Below are 21593 nucleotides of genomic sequence, written 5' to 3'. Positions count from 1 at the left end.
TTCAGAATACTAAAAATACTAATACCATATAATCTTTTTGAGTACACTGGGACAGGGACTAGGGAGAGAGTAACATTTACTGAGAGCATTTTATATGTCAGGCACTTAATAGGTTTGCTCAATTAAAACCCATAAGAATATGGTAAGGTGGTGGATTTTAGCTTATTTTACAGATGAAGAAAATGAGGCTAACTGAAGTTACATGCTTTGCCCAGAGTTATACAGACAGTAGTGGTGAAACAGGGAACCAGACCCAGGTCTGTTTAACTCAGTTTGATTTTCACTGGACCAAGGGGGAAAAATCAGAATCACTCGTAGCTAGGAACATACCATACGGGTCAGAAAGAAGTATTTATAGAATCACCGTGCAATCTGAACTACTCCATCTTTGTCCCTTGTGACCTCCTTCTTCCTCTGTTAACTTTCTGACATCTAGCTAACAAGGGCTCTAGCTTGCTACCATATTTAAGATGTAGAATAGTACAATGGACAAGGCCAAGAATTTACATATAGACAGATTTGGATTTATTGGGGAAAATACACTGGTTTTAGATGCCCAGTACTGTCTATGTCCGCTTTCATTTTTGTGGTCTCCCGGCATGTGGGATCTCAGTTCCCCAACCGGAGATGGAACTCACATCCCTTGTATTGGAAACGCTGAGTCTTAACCATGACAGCTGTTGTTCAGTCACTAAGTTGTGTCTAACTCTTCGAAACTCCATGGACTGAAGTACACCAGGCTTCCCTGTCCTTCACTATCTCCCAGAGTTTGCTCAGACTCATGTCCATTGAGTTGGTGATGTCATCCAACCATCTCAACCTCTGTTGCCTCCCTTCTCCTCCTGCCTTCACTCTTTCCCAGCATCAGGGTCTTTTTTAAGGAGTTGGCTCTTCGCCTCAGGTGGCCAAAGTTTTAGAGCTTCAGCTACAGCATCAGTCCTTCCAGTGAATATTCAGGACTGATTTCCTTTAGGATTGACTTGGACAGGTGCACACATATTTAAAATGGATAACCAACAGGGACCCACGATATAGCACAGGGAACTGTGCTCAATGGCAGCCTGGCTGGGAGGGGAGTCTGGGGGAGAAGGGATACATGTGTATGTACGGGTGAGACCCTTCATTGTTCATGTGAAACTACTACAACACTCTTAATTGGTTATACTCCAATACAAAAAAAGTAAAAAAAAAAAAAAAAAATAGCTTCACCACAGACTTTCTTAGAACTCTCTGTTATTTACAGAGTTCTTCAAAGCCTGTCCTGGAAGGGGGCACAACAAAATATTTCAAGCAGATTGATGGCATTTTCAGTATATATCCTCAGTGTTTCTGTTTGTTTGTGCCTTCTTCCTCTCTGAAGGTCTGTTTCATATCCAAAGCAGCGGTGCTGAGTTGGGGACTGCACAGGATTTGCCTGCCTGACCCAGGGCTCCAAAAATTATAGCAGCAAATATAAGACGGTTAAAAAAAATATTTATTTTTATTTATTTATCTGGCTGAGCCAGGTCTTCTTTAGGGCATGTGGGATCTAGTTCCCTGACCATGGGTAGAACCCAGGTCCCCTGGACCACCAGGGAATTCACCTGGACAATTTTTTGATCCACACGCCACAACTAAGACCTGGCACAGCCAAATAAATAAATAAAAATAAATATTTTTTAAATTAAAAAACCATAAGTTTTTGACTTACAGAGGATTCCCCCAAATGCTAGATCTGAAATTTTGTGACTCTCACTTGACATGTATATTCCCACTCAGGTTTAAATTAGAGCTGAAGATAAAGCCAATGTTTTAAAACCTCAGGGTTTTAAACCATAGATAATATCTTCCTGCAGTTGCCTGCTGATACCACTCCACTGGAATAAGGAGAAATTAAGGAGGTTCAGATGAGCCCTCACATTCTTAGCTCCTAACAGCTAAGTTGCAAAGGTGTAAGAAATGATTTCATTACAGTATTATTAATTGTCTGCTATAAAAATACACATGAACAGGCAAATATAGAAAACACGGTCACTGAGTCTACATCTGCTCAGTTAAAAATCACATATTTCCTTTTTTATTGCTATTTATTCATGTTTGATGTTTCTTCTATTTAAACTGATTGAAGTTGTGTGTGTGTGTGTGTGTGTGTGTGTGTGTGAGTGAGTGAGAGTGTTTAATTTTTATTTATCTGTTTAGGCCAAGCCACTCGGCTTGCAGAATCTTAGTCCCCAACCAGGGATTGACCCTGGCCCTCTGCAATGAAAGTACAGAGTCCTAACCACTGGACCACCAGAGAATTCCTTAAACCAATTGTTTTTAATGTTTTATTTTATTTTTTTCAGGGCCATAAAACTCTTTGAGGATATGATGAAAACTATGAATCTTCTCCTTAGAAAAATGCATATTAACATTACACCTTGCTTATACCAGGTTAAAACTTCTGTTGTAAGCTGAGAAACTCTCTTTTCCCAGTTTGAGTAGAAAACAATCTGACTGATTCTAAGCATGACTTCTGATTAGGACAAAGTAGCTTTTCCAGGGCCTCCCTAAGGTTTTTCATTTTTTTTTTTTCTTTCTGGTTCTTCAGAGCTAGAAATTATTTGAATTAGGCTTTTTTCAAATCAACTTGAATAAAGTTTGGTTTTCAGGAGGTGGGCCTGGCTGAGAAACAGAACCCTCTTGGTAACAGTCTCACTGAAGCAGGCAAGTGGAGGCATCCTGCCCTGGTTTCTGTCATCATCCTATTACAGTTTTCTCCTCCATCCATTCTAGAAGACGGGCAGTGTGCATATCTGCATGCCCACACTGGTTCACAGCATAGACCACTCAGACTCTGTCATACAACATACAAAAAAATACAAGACAAAGAATATTGCCTTCCCTCTTTCTACATACAAAGCTTGCTGTTGTTTTTTCATGACCTCTTTCCCCCTTAATGGCTGTCCTAGCATGTTCCCCTTTAATTTTTCCTTGGAAAAGGGGAAGAAAAAGCGCTTATGGCCTTTACCCCAATGTGTGCTTCTAGTGTCATGTTTAAAGGCAAGGATAGGTCCTCTGGTAAAGTTCCAGTGGTTACACACCTCCAATCCCATCTTCAAAGCCATTCTCCACACTGTCCCCATTGCACAACTTCACTAAAGACCTATGAGGTCTGTATTAGAGGTATACAGACAGTCTGGACTATAATGGAGGTTACAGTCTACTACAAGAGGGCATTGTTTAACAAATAAAAATGTATATGTTTAAGGTGATGCTTTAATATATGTATACATTGTGGAAGGCTTACCACAATCAAACTATGTAACATATCCATCACCTGCCATAGTCACTGTGTGTGTGTGCATGTGTGTGGTGTGCATGTGTGAGCTTCTGTGTGTGTGATTACCCTTGAGATCTACTCTTCTGGCAAATTTCAAGTATATATTATTATTCACTACAGTCGCCATGATCCCTGAGCAGGAAGACCCCCTGAAGAAGTAAATGGCAACCCACTCCAGTATTCTTGCCTGGAGAATGCCATGGACAGAGGAACCTGGTGGGCTACAGTCCATGGGGTTGTAGGAGTGGGACACAAGTTAGCGACTAAACTACTACCACCATCGCCACATAGTCACTATGCAGTACATAATTTTATACCTGAAGGTTTGTACCCTTTGGTCAATATCTCCACATTTCCCTACTCCCCAACTTTGGCTAACCACTACTGTATTCCGGGAAGTAGTTTTTAAAAGGTCTGTTAGTCATTTTTCAGCTCAAAAACCTTCAGAGACTCGATAATGGCTACAGAATCCTTAGCATGCTAATCTAGGTACACCATGAATTTACCTTTTTTGGTTCATCCTCCTGTCTCTCCCTTCATGCACTATCTGTACAGACACACTGAACTTCAGATCAGAGAATGTGGTGCAAAACCAGTGCTTCTTTGCTAATGTGGTTTTCTGAATGTGCTCACTTGAATCCTAAACTCAGTAGTACACAGTAGGTGCTCAATAAAAACTTGCCTAAACCAGCTGAATGAATGAGCACAATAGTGGAGGTGAGGTGGTTTAAGGATTGAAGCTGGTGGCAAAGAAGGTAAAACTCAACATTAGGAACTGAGCATTGGGGTTAGACTCAGGATAATCGTTTTCTTATTTGGCGTTTGCAGAGCAGAACACGGTTCACTTTCTCCACTAACACACAGCTCACCCATTGTACACTGCAGTATCATCAGAGAAGGAAATAGAGATTACCAGGAAATGATCAGGAAATAGGGTACGGTTCGATTTAAATATGAATTCATCTTATACTCAGCTAGGTGGAAACAAAGAGAAACTATAAGACAATGCAAAGAGCTAGTGCTTTGATAAGAACAGAAATAATTATTTGTTGGCTGTTAATTTCATACATATGATACATCTGGTAATCTAACTGCTGCTGCTGCTGCTAAGTCTCTTCAGTCGTGTCCGACTCTGTGCAACCCCATAGACGGCAGCCCACCAGGCTCCCCCGTCGCTGGGATTCTCCAGGCAAGGACACTGGCGTGGGTTGCCATTTCCTTCTCCAATGCATGAAAGTGAAAAGTGAAAGTGAAGTCGCTCGGTCGTGTCCGACTCTTAGCGACCCCACGGACTGCAGTCCACCAGGCTCCTCCATCCTTGGGATTTTCCAGGCAAGAGTACTGGAGTGTGTTGCCATTGCCTTCTCCGATTTAACTGCTAACACAGAGCAAAATGTAATTCCCGGGGTCACTGCCGAGGCTCGTGAGAAGCCCAGGAGGACCTGAGAAAAGCGCTCTCAAAAGAGTCTCCGTCTTTTTCATGCGGTGATCACTGCTCTCACCTCTTTAAGTCTTTTTCTTCAAGTTTTTCTCCACAAGCCTCCAGCGCTGGTGTTGCCATCGCTCCTGTTTGTGTGACTCCGTCTAGCCCCCACCCCTTCCAGTAGTCCAATCACTACCTATAGATCTTTTCGCTGGCATCCGGGGTCTCAGGCAACAACGTGTGGCCTCTTGTTTGGCCAGGAGATCCTACAGGGCTGGCTCCAAAATTGGGCCCAAGGACAATATGGAAAAGTGTGAGCGCCCAGAGGGTGGGAAAGGCTGCCATCTCTCAATATAATGCTAGGACAAAGATGCAGCCTATCCTGAAACAAACAGCATTAAGTTAAATGCCCTCATTCAAGCCATAAGTATGTTCCAAATCAGGCCAACCTACTGAGCATGCCCAGTTACATCGTTCTGGTCACTCCAGGGTTCTGAAACGTAAACTCCATTTCTCCGGGTTTTTAGAGTGGCCAACAGGTAAAAGGTTGCAGGAAAAACAGTTCTGGAGAGGTTCAATGAAAGAATAGCACCTGCACACAGGAAGTGGAAGAACGTGGGAAAATTGCCCAACACACAAACTCAGCAATGCTTCAACATGAATTGTAATGTATTGGATTAAGGAATTCAGGCCGACTAACTGATACACCGGGAGAAGGCAATGGCACCCCACTCCAGTACTCTTGCCTGGAAAATCCCATTTATGGAGGAGCCTGGTAGGCTGCAGTCCATGGGGTCGCGAAGAGTCGGACACGACTGAGCGACTTCACTTTCACTTTCATGCCTTGGAGAAGGAAATGGCAACCCACTCCAGTGTTCTTGCCTGGAGAATCCCAGGGATGGGGGATCCTGGTGGGCTCCCGTCTACGGGGTCGCAAAGAGTCGGACACGATTGAAGTGACTTAGCAGCAGCAGCAACAGATACACCAGGGGACCAGTAGATGGCCTGCCTGAGTAAGGATAACTCCAAATTGGGGAAATGTTACGATCTGGTCTAATTTAGTTAATTAAATTTATGAAACATCTACCATGTAATGAGAGGCAGAGTGAGAATGCAAGAATAAAAAAAGAAATCTAATGAGGAGGATTTGAAAATGCAATGTAGAAATATCTACTGTGATAGAACTATAAACTAATGCTGGAGAAAAACAACGTTTCAGAAGGGACATCTGGGAAGTGTACAACAGTTCTTATGGGCAGCAGCTAACCAAATTTTTAAAAAAAAGACTTTTCTCATTATCTCATGTTTCCTAAAATAAGTAAATTTACCTTTTCCAAGGTAAATAAATGTAAACCCTATGTTTATATTGTTTCATTGTTTTGAAATAGGCAGCATTTGTCTATCTCCCAGTTACAAAGAAAATGAAAAGTAAAGCTCATAGAGGTTGCTGCTTTCTTTAGAATTAACAAAGGATCAGTGAGTGTCCAAACTGAAATGAGATCTTATGTTGTCTGAATTCCAGCCCAGTGGTTTTAAGTATGGTTGTATGTTTTATGATCAGGTTGTACCTATAATGAATAAACAAAGACTTTTGCAAGGGTGGAGGCCTGGGGGAGGTAAGTAGATGCAATACTAAGTTACCATGTATTACCAGTTAACATGGATGGTGTCAAAACGGGTTCACCCAGAAAAAGACCAGTTTTAACAACTCCCTAGGACTGTGAAGAAAGCTGATCGCCAAAGAATTGATGCTTTTGAACTGTGGTGCTGGAGAAGACTCTTGAGAGTCCCTTGGACTGCAAGGAGCTCCATCCAACCAGTCCATTCTAGAGGAGATCAATCCTGGGTGTTCATTGGAAGGACTGATGCTAAAGCTGAAACTCCAATATTTTGGCCACCTCATGCGACGAGTTGACTCACTGGAAAAGTCTGATGCTTGGAGGGATTGGGGGTGGGAGGAGACGGGGACGACAGAGAATGAGATGGCTGGATGGCATCACCGACTCGATGGACATGGGTTTGAGTGAACTCCGGGAGTTGGTGATGAACAGGGAGGCCTGGCGTGCTGTGATTCATGGGGTCGCTATGAGTCGGACACGACTGAGCGACTGAATTGAACTGAACTGAGGAGAGTGTTGTGTCTCGGTGAAGCTCCTGCTCATTAAAGACTTTCTATTGGTGGTTATAACATTGAATGAAAGAAAGATGGGATTAAAGAGAGCCTGACACTTTATCCCTGCTAGATCTGAATATTTTTATCCCTGAAAATAAGGTGCCTTTCACTGATCCTCTCAACTAGCATCTCTGGACCTCTCCTTGTTCAGCCCTTCATCAGTGTGACGGCTGATCCCCCGATGAACAACACCCTTCACATTGTGTCCACCGTCCTGAGCACATTGGCTCAATGTCCTTGAAAATTTAACATTACTTTCATTTAAAATTTTTTAAAATTCCTTTTGAAAACATTTATTTATTTAGCTGCACTGGATCTTAGTTGCAGCACGCAAGATCTTTGATCTTATAGTTGCAGCATGTGCGATCTAGTTCCCAGTAGTTCTTCAGTCGCTAAGTCGTGTTTGACTCTGCAACCCCGTGAACTGCAGCACGCCAGGCTTTCCTGTCTTTCACTAGTTCCCAGACCAGGGATTAACACTAGGTCCTCTGCGTTGGGAGGGTGGAATCTTCGTTACTGGACCACCAGGGAAGTTCCTCAACGTTATTTTTAAAGGAAACATTTCAACCATAAAGACAAGTTTACAGACTTGCCTAAGAAACAGCCTTTTCTCCCTGCAGAGATTTTTAAAAATGTTAACATTTTCCTTCGTGTGTGTGATTAACAGTTGAAGCCTCTTTTACATGCTGCCCAGATCCGTTTTCCACCCTGCCTGCCTAGAGGCATCCAGTGTCATGAAATTAGGGTGCTGCGCACTTGTCCACTTTTTATGCTTAGTATATGTACATGTTTGGCCTCATAAACAGTGTGACTGTTTTAAAGAGCTATTATAATTTACATACTTTGTAGTTCGCTTCTTTCACTCAGTGGTCTATTTTTGAGATGTGATCATGTTGATACATTCAGTGACAATTTCTACATCATTCCCACCTTCCACTAGGAGCCAAGAGCTGTTCTATGCCTGACAGTTTTCACAAGACCATGTGTAAATTGCATAAAAATGTGAGAGGAGCACATCTCTAGAGGCTCTGAAGGTACAAGGGATCTAGAAGTACCTGAAGCAGGTCCACACTGATTTTCATAAACGCTCTTAGCGGCTTCACTCACCCTCAGTAGAGGCAGTGTTGGCTCCACCAGACACAATGACTTGATAAGAATTAGCCTAAGGAGCGTTACTTTTTTTTAAAAAAATAGTATTACTGCATTAGTATTTATTAATGCAATGGAAAATGTCATTTGAGATCTCTTATGATGCAATTCCCATAGCTTATCTTCTGACGTTAACCTATATTTATGACTGGAGAAATATCAATAACCTCAGATATGCAGATGACACCACCCTTATGGCAGAAAGTGAAGAGGAACTAAAAAGCCTCTTGAAGAAAGTGAAAGAGGAGCGTGAAAAGGTTGGCTTGAAGCTCAACATTTAGAAAACAAAGATCATGGCATCTGGTCCCATCACTTCAAGGGAAATAGATGGGGAAACAGTGGAAACAGTGTCAGACTTTATTTTTTTGGACTCCAAAATCACTGCGGATGCTGATTGCAGCCATGAAATTAAAAGACGCTTGCTCCTTGGAAGGAAAGCTATTACCAACCTAGATAGTATATTAAAAAGCAGAGACGTTACTTTGCCAACCAAGGTCCGTCAAGTCAAGGCTATGGTTTTTCCCGTGGTCATGTATGAATGTGAGAATTGGACTGTGAAGAAAGCTGATCGCCGAATAATTGATGCTTTTGAACTGTGGTGCTGGAGAAGACTCTTGAGAGTCCCTTGGACTGCAAGGAGATCCAACCAGTCCATTCTAAAGGACATCAATCCTGGGTGTTCATTGGAAGGACTGATGCTAAAGCTGAAACTCCAATACTTTGGCCACCTCATGTGAAAAGACTGAAAAAGTCTTTTCCACTCACTGGAAAAGACTCTGATGCTGGGAAGGATTGGGGGCGGGAGAAGGGGACGACAGAGAATGAGATGTCTGGATGGACATGAGTTTGAGTGAACTCCAGGAGTTGGTGATGGACAGGGAGGCCTGGCGTGCTGTGATTCATGAGGTTGCAAGGCGTCGGACACGACTGAGCTACTGAACTGAACTGAAGCTCAGTATTTATTATCATTTAGGGAGCACCTTTAAAAAAGGATTGTTTCACTAGTGGCTCAAACAGTAAAGAATCTGACTGCAGTGCAGGAGACCTGGGTTCCATCCCTGGGTCGGTCGGGATGATTCCCTGGAGAAGGGAATGGCGATCCACTCCAGTATTCTTGCCTGGAGAAGGCCATGGACAGAGGAGCCTGGTGGGCTACAGTCCATTGGATCGTAAAGAGTCGGACACGACAGAGGGACTAACACTTCCACTTTTCTTTGTATAAAATGCTGCTGCTGCTGCTAAGTCCCTTCAGTCGTGTCCAACTCTATGCAACCCCAGAGGCGGCAGCCCGCCAGGCTCCCCCATCCCTGGCATTCTCCAGGCAAGAACACTGGAGTGGGTTGCCATTTCCTTCTCCAATGCATGAAAGTGGAAAGGGAAAGTAAAGTCGCCCAGTCCTGTCTGACTCTTCGCAACCCCATGTACTGCATCCTACAGGGCTCCTCCGGCCATGGGATTTTCCAGGCGAGAGTACTGGAGTGGGTTGCCACTGCCTTCTCTGATTTAACTGCTACCCGGAAGCTGGGCTCAAAATGCGAGCGCGCAGCCGAGCGAGCGCAGCGCGCCTGCGCCGTACGTGCGCGCGCATGCTCCCCGCCCCCGCCCGCCCCCGCGCCCTGGCAGTCGCAAAAGCTCGCCGGCGCTCGTCGCTGTTGCCGCTTGCCTGATGGACCTGCGGCCGCCCCCGGCCGGCGACGCAGCCTCCCGGGAGCCCGGCCCCGACGTGTGAGGTGAGCCCCGGGTCGTGCAGGCCCCTTCCCTTCCGGCGCAGCGGGAAAAGGAGTCGGGAGTGGGGACTGAGGAGGTACCGCCGCGGCTGCCCGCTCCTCGGTCTGACCCGGTGCCGAGGAGGCACCAGCGGCCGCGGCCCCTCCTCCTCAGGGAGCGTTATTCGCGTCGCCGCCGAAACAACAGCCGTGGGCGCCGCGCTGTGGAGGGGTGTCTCGGGGCTTTCTCGGGGTGGGCGGCGGGCCGGCGGGGCGCGGAGGAGCCCGAGTTTGGGGCTGGGCGCCGGGGCGGGCCGATGCCCGCGGAAGGGGTTGACCCTCTGGGTCCAGAGCCCGCGCCGAGCAGCTTGTTGGAGGGTGGTCCGCACTCCCTCCGCGCCGCGCTCCCTGCGCCAGCCCTGGGGCTCGGTCGGCGCCGCGGGGGCGTGTGGCGCTCCCGGCCACTGGGGGCTGTGTGGGGAGGACAGTGCGCCGAGGGCTGGGCGCGGGGGCGCGGGGGGGCGTCGGGGCTTCCCGGGTCCGGGCGGCGTCGCAGCATCTGGACTGCCTCCTGTTTCTAGTCCTGAATGTTGTCCCCTCTCCTCCCTCCCGTCAGTTTTGCAAAGTCTGCATATTCCTCCTCGAGCCTTCCCCCTCTGCCCCCTTGGACGCTCCGTGTGTTTGCCCTGGGGTAGGGCGGTGAGATTCATCCGTAGCCTCTGAGACTTAGCAGCAGCAGCAGCAAACATGTCAAGGCATTGTAGCATCTTCCTAGAGGGCTTTATCAGAGTTAGGTGCCTTCCTCAATAAGAGAAAAAGGGGTGTTTTTTCTTTCGTTCTTAAAAGAACAAAAGCATATGCCACTAATTTAGGCAGAGGAGCCAACTTGAAGTTGCAGCATATCTAGGAAGGAGGACAAAAGGTCTGGGTTTTGGCCCAGAATAAATGAAATTTTGAATTTTGGTTCCCTTCTGAATGTAGGCAGACAGAACAGCAGAGCAGCTCAGCAGCTATAGAAATAAATGACTGCTCTATAAGGTTGGTCAAGCAAGATATTATTTTATAGAAGTAGTTTGGAGAGACCTGTAATGTTTATTTACGGGAATTGGGTTACTTGGCAAAGCCAATATCGCAGGAGCAAGGAAACAGAGACTTGACAAGGGGGATGTTACCTCCCTCTTGAGCCTTCTTTTAGCCTTTAGTGATGTGCTGACAGTCAAAGGGATAGAGGAGTCCATAGTTCTGTTATTAAGAACCATTTACTCCTCAAGGTAATGCTTTCCATCCGTACTTTTTTTTTCCCCCATCCGTACTTTTAGGCAAATCAATGCCATCTTTTTCCTCCAGAAGAAGAAGGAAAATAACAAAAAAGTGTTTGTTTGAAGTACCAAACCACAATATAGAGGTAATAAGATAGGAAAGTGATGTAAAAGCTTAAGTGGCCTGGCTTCCAAAAATAGAGCTGAAAATAAAAGATAATCGAGATGCAATTCTTCTTACAGTGTTGCTTTTTCTTTAGGGGGTTCTTCCTCTACCCCCCTCCCCCGAAATGCTTTGAAACTGTCAGGAAAGTAAGGTAATTAGTAAAGCCTACTGTCCTACCTTCTCTTTCCTCCTCCTCTGTTATTTATTTTTTTCTCATCCACTGATATTCCCTGCCTCTCCGTCTCTCCCGAATCTACCAGTGCCCTATTAATAGAAGAAGAAAGGACTGTAGGTTCTTTCATCCCGTTTTTATCTTAGGTACTGTATTCCTCTGAACTTGTTTTGTGCTTTGAACATTGAGGTGGATTTTTGTAGAGAGATCTCCAGCCATGATTGAGATATTTGAAGTAGGGAGCCTTGCAGGGAAGATAAACAGTAAAGTGCACGTTCTTTCTTTGTATAGCACAATGCTGTGAGAGCGTCATCACTGGGCAGAGAGAGGGGCTTTAAATTCCCTGTAAGTCCTCTGTTGCCCACTTCACAGGCAGAGAATCTCTCTCTCCAACTTAAGTTTCGTATGTGTTGGTAAAACTATGAGATTTCATACTGAAAACTTACTCTGAGCTTGTTAGTTTGTTGATGTTAGACTGCTGTTGACTTTATTTTCTTCAGGAGGCTTGTGATAGGAAACAGTTCTTACTGCATCTTTACCTTCTTTCACAGGGAAGAGCAGTGTTGGCCTCAAGTGTTTTTTAACCCCTAAATCTCTAGAGTTAGAGCCGTTTAAAGCTGCAGTTGGCCATAAAAAGAGCAGTAGTGCAAATGAAAAGCAAGACTTTGAAATATGTATGAGAGGAATTGTTCAGTATAGATTTGTGAGAAGGGTCACAGCGTCTTGAGGAAACAAGTGAAGGTTTTTAATAGTGGCATTTCCGGAAGGTTAGGAATGAATGTTTGAAGAGTAACAACTCCTCCTTGACTAGAAAACAGTTTTAACTGACTGTTGCATCGTAAATGGTGAATCTGTCTTTGAGTTACAGTCTTTGAGTTATGCTGAGAACTAGCAACAGTTTTGGTGGATCCAAGGAATGCACTGTGAATGAAGTTTAAGAAAAAACAACTAGGCTAGTAGGCCTAAAAAAATCTTAGTCCCCAAAGTTTATCTCATTAAACTAATTTTATGGTCAAAACATGCAACCATGCTAAAGGAGGCGGGGAAATCAGGAGCTTGATATTAGAGCATTTTCTGAACACATTTTAATGAAAAAGGGAAACCAGGCTGGAATTTCAACCTGATTTTTTTTTTTTTTTTTAAAGTCCAGATTCTGGCCATCTTTCAACTTTCCAGTTTTGCTTTTAGTTTTAAAAGAGCTTCTGCTTTCTCTAGTCTTAAAAGTAATGTATAATTTGTAAAATTGTCTGGATTTTGATGCCTACTGTTCATTTTAATCTTGAACTTGAATGTTTTCCCTGTATTTTTTTAAGCCCCATCACTCAGCACACTGGAAGATTAGATTATCTTTTGTAATCAGTAGATGACTAGATGGACTTTAAAAATTAGATAAAGTAGCAAAGTGATACCTTGAGATTAGTAAGAATCTAGGCCCTCAGAATTAAATAGGGAGCTATATAAACTTTAGCAACCAGAAAACAGTATCCTGAGAGTGAATTTATTAAAAAAAAAAAAATAAGATATGGAAAACAAAAGGCCAAAACCCACATGAGTTTTAGGAAAAGGAATCTAGCACTTTGAGCAGTGATATGCTCTCAGTGTGTACTTTGCTGTTTATGTTCCTTGAGAGAAGAAGCTTCAGAGGTAGTGATTGCTAATCCTTATAATGCAGTCTTGGAAAACTCTGAAAGAAGACGAAAGAATATCCTCCTGTTCCCATTGTAGCCAGTGTGTTTGAGGCAACCTTTAATTTCTGAATTGGAAACGCAAAATGTTACGTACATTTGTAGTGTGTCAAGATAAGTAAATCTAAGCTGAGAAAGATGAAAGGAATCACTTTCTGTACAGGAAGTGTGAATTGGAATAAAATTGCTAACATCTTTTGTTGCAGGGCCTTGCTGACAAGCCCCCAGGGCCCACTTTTGTCATTGTCTCTTCTGGGATTCAGCCTGCTTTCTTTCCTCTTCACAGTTGCCATCTCCTGCTTTTCCCACCTGAGTTCTTTGGGTCTGGCTTTGTAGCCAGCCTCTGAAGACAGTTCCAAGACTGCATCCCCTTTATTGCTGTTCTTCAGGACAAATACTCACCTTATTTTAGGGGCTTTTACTTCTTATCTTCAAAAGAGAACTGGTAAATTGGGGAATATCAGATTCCTGATGTTACACATTGATAAAAATTAAAGTGTAGGGTTCAGTGTATCTAGTCCTTTTTGTTTTCTGATGAAATAATCATCAGGTCACTTAATCTGAAATTAGTTTTCCCAGATATCTTATATTGCTCTGTAAAGAAGTGAATGTCTCTTTTCTCAGGGTTAGGGCATGGAAAACTGTTTACAGACTCCTCATTTTCTACTGGTCCTTGGCGCCTGAGACTGTTCCCTCCAGTTAATCCAGCAGTTCCCTTTTTCAGCTGAGATTCTGCAGATTTCTGTAGTCCAAGATATAATATCAAAAAGAATACAAAAAATCTTTTAACCTTTATGTAATCAGTTGCTGTATTTTGTCAGCATTTCTTGGTTTGCTCAATCTTCTGTGTCCTGCTGTCTGAAACTTACAGCTTCTTCAAGGATGGTTCTCTTAGGTAAAAGGATTGTTGCTATCCATACTCACGTGATCCTGATTAGAAGCATTTATTTCATTATATTATTGAAAAACAATTTAGAATATATATCAACTTTTTTTTTAAACTGTGCATAATATTTGGTTCAGCTGAGAGGTGATCTGATTTTTTTTCAGTAGTGAAAATCAATTTTTGACCCATTCTGAGTTTATCATCAATTTTTTTTTTTTTTTTGCTTTTCTTGCCTGTAGTAGGGCATTTTTGTGTCCCTTGGCTTGTTACTTAATCAACAGTCAGTAAACATTGATTCAAGTAGTAGTATTGTCAGCACACATTTACAGATTTAGCAGACTTAATTTTCCCGTACACAAATAACATGTGACAGATTTAAAAATAACATTTCAGCATTTATAATACTTTACTCCTTTTTTGTTTTGTTTCTGTTTTTTGACCACGCTGTGCAGCTTGTGGCACCTTAATTCTCTGACCAGGGATCAAACTCGAGCCCCCTGAAGTAGAAGTGTGGAGTCCTGGGAAGTCCCTATAATATTGTATTTTTAAACAATTCAGGTAGTTTTATTCTGTTTCATGTATGTATATTTTTGACAAAAGTGGGAGACTCTATGCTGTTTTGTAAACCATTTAAAATTTTATTTTTCACTTACTGTATTGTTACTGTCTTTTCAAGTCAGCATACACAGATCCTGCTCATCATTTTTAGTGAGTGTGTTGTGTGTTGGTTGTGCTGTAGTTTAACCAATTCCTTATTGGTAGACTTTCAGATTGTCTCTGGGTTTTTATTTTATAAACAGTGTTGTACTAACATTTCAGTTATACATTATGTGTACTTGTGTTTACTTGCTTAGAATAAATTGTAGAATAGGTCTGCTGAATCAAAGTATATACATTTTAAGAGCTTTTGATGTCCATAGCAATTTTTTTGAAATACCAACTAGTTTACTTTTCCTCCAGTAGTACTTGAAAATGGAGAATTTCCTGGCGGTCTAGTGGTTAGACACTTCACTGCCTTGGTCTGGGTTCAGTCCTTGTTTGGGGAACTAAGACTCTGCAAGCCGTGAAGGAGTGAAGGACAGCCAAAAAAAAAAAAAGAAAAATGTATCTCCAAGTGTGCGAATGTTGAAGATATTTTTTTTTCTGCACCCTCTCCTATGCTGTGTTCTGTTATTCTTTTTGCTAATCTGATTGACAAAAATGTTATATATCATGTTTGTATGTTTTTATTAGTAAAGTTGAATATCTTTTCATGTGTTTGTTGGCCATTTGTATTTCTTTTGTAAATGTATGTCCTTTTTCCATTTTTCTGTTAAAGTAGTATTCTTTATCTGCTTTTTTAAAAAAATCATTTTATATATTACTTTTGCTCAGCACATAATTCGGAGGAGGCAATGGCAAGCCACTCCAGTACTCTTGCCTAGAAAATCCCATGGATGAAGGAGCCTGGTAGGCTGCAGTCCGTGGGGTCGCTAAGGGTCAGACAGGACTGAGCGACTTCACTTTCACACATTGGAGAAGGAAATGGCAACCCACTCCAGGGTTCTTGCCTGGAGAATCCCAGGGATGGGGGAGCCTGGTGGGCTTCCGTCTATGGGTCACACAGAGTCGGACACGACTGAAGTGACAGCAGCAGCAGCAGTGTTCCCTTTAGCTTTTATTTTTTAAGTTGCAAGCAGATGAACATGCTGCATAAGCAGCAAACTACAAACATGGAACTTATATGGATGTTTTGATACTGTAGCGAAATAAAGCTTTCAGGGCTTGACATATTTAATGATATGCATAATTGTTACCGTGCTGCATGATAAGCTTCCATATACATGACTGTGTTTAATATCACTTTTCCATAGCCAGACATCACATTTCTGGGCCCAGCTTGAAGGAGGAACCAATACAATGGCAGGCCAAGAAGCTTTAACAAATATTTCTTACTTAGAGATTTCAGTATTAGAGAGATTAGACGTTTGGGGCAGAGGTCGCTTGTAACTTTGGTGTTCCTAATTCCTAAGGTTGTAGACTTTGCTTTTCCCTTCTTCTACTCAAGACCATATGCTTGAGGGAAAAATTGGGAAGATTCAGCCATGGCTTTACTTTCTCCAAATAGTTTTTTCTGCCCAGTAATTAAAGCTTGGGATGCAGAGGTCCCTGTCATTGGTAGTGCACAAAGGACAGTTTCTTTCTCTGCTTTAGCCAAGCCAGTTCAAGTTTTCAAGGTCTAAGCTGTCACGGGCCCTAATATCTATTTGAATTGTCCTGTTAACCTGGGTCTCTAATTTCTGAACCTGACTCTCTCATGTTTTCCCAACTGAGGTTGTGTACTTCAAACAGAAATATTTGCCATCTGTGAAACGAAAATAAAGTAAAAGCAGGCTTAACATCATTACAAAACCAAATGGAAGTATGATAGTTTTAGAATATGCTTTTTTCCTACCAGTCCTGTCTTCCACTTTACCTACCCTTCCAGCCCCCAGAGAGATGCATATTTTTGTCCCTAGAAAAAAAGTGAAAGTTGCATCCAACTCTCTGCGACCCCTTGGACTGTATGTAGCCTGCCGGGCTCCTCTGTCCATGGAGTTCTCCAGGCAAGAATACTGGTGTGGGTTGCCATTTCCTCCTCCAGGGAATCTTCCCAACCCAGGGATCAAACGCGTGTCTCCAGCATTGCAGGCGGATTCTTTACCGTCTGAGCCACCAGGGAAGCCCCCAGCAAAGGCAGTGTTAAATCGGACTCTGAAACTTGGTAGAAACTCTTAACTGGAAATCATTCGTATCCCACGCTGTAACTTTCTAGGGTTGACTCTTCTCTGCAGCCTGACTGTGTGTAATGAAGCATTTGTTGGTCAAACGTTTTCTATGTACTGAATTTTTGTACTATCTAAAAGGATGAAGCATTGTTGGGAAAATGTCCTGATAATACTCTTAGAATCTTCTGTTTGCCAGTTCAGTATTGGTTGATAGAAGTAAGTGTTTGTATCCGCTGTAATTCAGTAATGAAACTACCTAAAGTTTGATGTTGCTTTACCTTTTATAGAGTACATTATTTTATAATTCACTTATGTACCATCTTTGATAGGGAGGTGAAATGTTTAGAAAGAAAAATTCTGAGCTCAGAGAAGTTAAGTGATTCACATAGTTGGGAAGAGGCTTGAATCCATATCTATTGATTTCTTTATATTTTACACCTTTCACAGATACCATCTGCTGAATTTATTTATTTATTTTTAAATGTTAAGATTTTATTTAAAAACTTCTTTGTTTTACAGAAAGTAACAATGCTGTTACGATCTTGGTGTGACTGGTAGCCACGGACAGTTGACTGACCAATCACAGCTATCCACACTACAGCAAGTCTTACACAAAAACCTAACAACGCTTACAATTTTGTTGGGGTGAAGTCCCCAAGCTTGGTGGTGGATTTCCAAGAGGGACTAAATGGAGGAAGGTGGAATGTCACAGAAACTATTCTTTGGCTCTTTGGGTGGGTAGGTGTCCTGGGGTTTGTATCATAGCTACCTTTTTATTTTTTTTTTTCTTAAAAAAAAAAAAAAAAACACCAGCTACCAGATCCATGTCAGCAGTCCAGCCAATACTGAACAGTTCTTTTTTTGCAGGTTATTGGGGTCTTATTAATCATCTTCTCCTTTGTCATCTGTTTCTCTCTTCCTCTTTTCACCTTTCCCGCTTTCTTCCTCTTCTTCATCCTCATCTTCATCAACTGCTCCATCATGTCCAAATTCTTCTTCCTCCCCACTGACTTCATCTTCATCCTCCTCCCCGTCTACATCTTCATCGTCATCCTCTTCATCATCAAACTCTTCTTCCTCACCATCTTCATCTTCCTCCTTATCCTCATCTTCTCCTTCTTCATCATCCTCTTCTTCATCCACACCATCCACCTCGGCATCTGAATCTGGGGCTTCACGATCCTCTCGGTCATAGCCATCCAGATAGGTCAGCTGGGGCAGGAGCTTGAAGACACTCTCTCGGTAGTCGTTCAGGTTAGTAACCTCACAGTTATACAGATCCAGGCTCTTCAGACATTCCAACTTTTTCAAAGATTCCAGGGTGCTGATATCTTTCAGTTTATTTCCACTTAAGTTGAGATGTGTAAGATTTGGAAGTTTTTCTGCTAACATATCCAGACCTCCACAGATTCTGTTGTCACCGAGCTCAAGCTTTTTCAATTTAGGTAGTTTGGGAAGATTTGAAACTGAAATCAAGCCTACATTTATTAAACTGGGAAACTCTTAAGTTCACAAATTCAGCTGTTAAGCCCTCAATTTTCCCATCATTTGATTTGCAATTGTCCAGGACAAGTTCTCGAACAGCTGCTGGGGTCCGGTTCCTCAGCTCCAGGTGGATCCTCCTCTTCATGCCCATGTTTCTCTCTCTTCCCCCTCTTCAAACATAACTTTCCGTGGAGAGGGGAGAGGCATCCCAGCCTGCGCAGCGAGGGCCGTCGGAAGGGGTCTGCTCGAGGCAGAGGCCAATGGCACGGTCCTGGGTGGCGGGCGGCGTGCGGGCAGGCGAGCGGAGGCCCTGGAGCCAAGTTACTCGCGGGAGCAGAGAGAAACCCTGTAGGGAAAAGCTGAATCATTTAATGATTAAAACATTTATAATAAAATGTAAATAACTTGTTATTAAGTGTGGCAGATATTTAAATAAAATTTAGGACAATAGCATGCAAGTTTTTCCCAATGGATCAATTATGTCTTGTGACAAATGAAAAACTACCATTATAGATGGGAAATTAAACTGTATGGTATATAAACAACTGAGGGAGGAAACAGTGCCTTTAAATGCTATTTATGGATTCTCTGGTATATCTAGAGCAAGAATGCTAAGGTAGAAAAGCTATCGGATTTGTTTATGAAATACCCATGTGTTTTATCTGTAAGGCAGTATTGTGTCTCTCGGTCAAAGTCTGTGATTGTTGTTGTTGTTTGCCACATGCCCGGCATTTGGAATTTTAGTTCTCCACCAGGGAGTGCACTGGTGCCCCAGGAGTGGATGTGTGCAGCTTTAATCACTGGACCACCGGAAGGTCCCAAAGGCAGTATTTTAAAATTTCTCTTCCTAGAACTGATTGTTAGTGTGTAGAAACGCAACTGATTTTTGTATACTGATTGTGTATCCTGCAACTGTACTGAGCTAATCAAAGTTTTAATATCAAGCCTGTAATATTTCAAGAGGAAATTGCTAATTTCTCCCATTTTTAAAAAACAGTTATTTTTCAGATATTTCAGCCAAAGGCAGAAAGAGCTCTTCTCCTAAGATGGAGTCTGTTGTTTGGGAATGTGGTTGATCCACTTGACACGTTGGCCAGATGGTGCCCAATGTAATAAAATGAAAACAAGAGGCAAGATGATGTCATTTTCCCATATTGTGAAACCAAAAACAAATGCCTTTCGTGAGACCAAGCTAACAAACCTCTGACGGTGCAAAGAATAACTCTGTTTGAAGAACTTAACAGCAAGATAGAAGAAGTACTTTCAAGCTGAGGTGTACAAAGATCTAAAATACATATTGAGTAGGCCTGATCATCTGAATCTCATTCAGTCGAGAAAGCATGGCTGTGAGTTGGATCGTCTTCTATCTGTGGCCCTTGACTATGTGTGTGGGCTGTATAGATGGGCACAGTTTGTTTTCTTTGAGCCTATTACCTTGAGGATGTGCCAAGATTTGCCTTGTAACACTGCCCTCATGCCCAATCTTCTGAATCATTATGACCAACAGACGGCAGCTTTAGCAATGGAGGTAAGACTTCATCTATTATTTGGCATGTCGTAGAAAATTGTTCTTGTATTGCCCTTTTAATCAGTCTAATGAATGCATTTGATAAACAACAGGAAAAACTAATATGTTATTTTGAACTGCATCTTGTACATTAAAAAGTTATGTATTTAGGTTCAGACTCTGATCGATTGAAGATTTCAGGTTTGGGGAATGTTACTCATCTTAGTTTTCAGATATTGTTTTATGAAGAAATTTGGAACTTTGGAACTGGGGAAGTAATAGTCTTTCAGAAGTTTAAATTGTCCAAGTTATGGTTACATCTTTTCTGCTATTTGATAATAAGACTTTAAAGAGCAGACTATAATAATAATAATATTCATGATTCACTTAGTAAATATTGAAGGTAACATGATTTTGAAAATGGGTTCTTTGGTTCAGCCTTCAGGCTGGTGGGTTTACAGTATTTACATTGTCTTAAATAATTAAGATGGTATCCTGGTCTTACTATCTTCACATCGATTTAAGAACAGCAACTCCCAAGCAGTGATAAAGGTTTTGTTGTGTGAATTATCTGTTCTTGACCTCAGGGCTTCATGAAAATCTGTTGCCTTACTTGAATTTTTCTAATGGTAATTCTTTAGGCACTTTTTAATTCTTTTACTTTAGAAGCTGTGACTAATTAATGGATATAGTTAATAATAGGTTTAAATAATTTCGTATGTGTTTCAATAATGGTTTTAGAATTGTGGACAAAGATATGTTGACCAGATAGGAATTAGGGGGCAGTAAACTGTGACAGTAAGAGGTAAAAGCTTTGGAGTTGTATAAACTGCAGCAGCAGCTACCACTTTCTATCTGTATTACTTTGGACAAGTTACTTGAGTTTTCTTACCATTGTCACTTCGCTTGTAAACTAGTGTTAACACTTTGGAAGATACAAAATGAAGTGTTTCTAAAGTACTTGGCACAGTACTTTTGGAGTAAGTTCTCTGAAAGTGATAGCTTTTACCATTTTCCCATATTCTAATATTAATGTAGCTACATAGTACATAGAATTTAAAGTTTTTTTTTTTTTTTTAATTTTAGTCTTTAATCCTTTTTTACAGTGCTTTCAGCAAATTGAATACTACGTGGTTTAGAATCTTCATTTTTTAGTAAAATTCAAAGGTTTAGTACTTCCAAGTAAACGAACATAAATCTGGGAAAGATTATTATTCATAGATTTTGAAATGCAGAGGGCAACTTGTATAGTCCAAATACTTGAAAATATTGTAGAGGTTGAATGAAATATTTCTGCTCTTCCACTGACTACACACAGTCTAACTGGTAAGGAGAGATTTGGTATAGACTGTGAGATTGGGTATATGAAAATGGGTATTGGTTTCATATAGGAATTTGGTTCGGGCATGGTAGTCCCTGCCGGGTATTAAAACTACCCAGTTCTCTCACCAAGAAAATGAAGGAGGAATATCTTTGGTTTTGGTGTAATTTTAAGTCAGTGTAACTCCTTTGGACAGCAAATAGGTTTGTAAGAAATAAGTCATAAAGATTTATGTACTGATTTGGGTTTAACTTTTGCCTCTTTCACGTAGTAGCTTTCAGACTTTGAAATTAAGTCACCTAACATCTCTGTGACCTGGAAAAGGAAATGGCAACCCACTTCCAGTACTCTTGCCTGGAAAATCCCATGGATGGAGGAGCCCGGTAGGCTGCAGTCTATGGGGTCGCAAAGAGTGGGACACGACTGAGTCACTTGACTTCACTTCAGCATCTTTGTGAAAATCATTTGTGAAAAGGTACTGATAACAAAAATACTTTGAACGGCTATTAGGATTAAATGAGAGATTTAAGTAGCTAGCACAGTGCATGATGCAGACTAGATGACCCACCAGTGTTACTTCTATTCCAAATGTCATTTCTAAGTGACACTAGAG

The 21593-nt window shown here is 41.9% G+C and overlaps 1 protein-coding gene and 1 pseudogene across 2 annotated transcripts in view; one reads left to right on the top strand and one right to left on the bottom strand.

The window, feature by feature from the left end:
* The first annotated feature begins 9650 nt into the window (after nucleotides 1-9650).
* LOC148775308 (frizzled-3-like) overlaps nucleotides 9651-21593 on the top strand; it is a 100257-nt gene continuing 88314 nt past the window's right edge. For both annotated transcript variants that reach the window (XM_088844572.1, XM_088844570.1), the window contains exons 1-2: nucleotides 9651-9776; nucleotides 19150-19680. In XM_088844572.1, the coding sequence (XP_088700698.1) occupies nucleotides 19594-19680 (87 nt within the window). In that variant the 5' untranslated portion in view covers nucleotides 9651-9776; nucleotides 19150-19593. The remainder of the gene's footprint in view (nucleotides 9777-19149; nucleotides 19681-21593) is intronic.
* LOC129557878 (acidic leucine-rich nuclear phosphoprotein 32 family member D-like) lies at nucleotides 17550-18407 on the bottom strand (annotated as a pseudogene).

Source organism: Moschus berezovskii, chromosome 16 (assembly GCF_049115385.1).
Source record: "Moschus berezovskii isolate FMDL1 chromosome 16, NW_MosBer_1.0, whole genome shotgun sequence".
Classification (NCBI taxonomy): Eukaryota; Metazoa; Chordata; class Mammalia; order Artiodactyla; family Moschidae; genus Moschus; species Moschus berezovskii.
The sequence above is the reverse complement of the archived record's forward strand: the minus strand, read 5'-3'. Positions and strand labels throughout refer to the sequence as shown.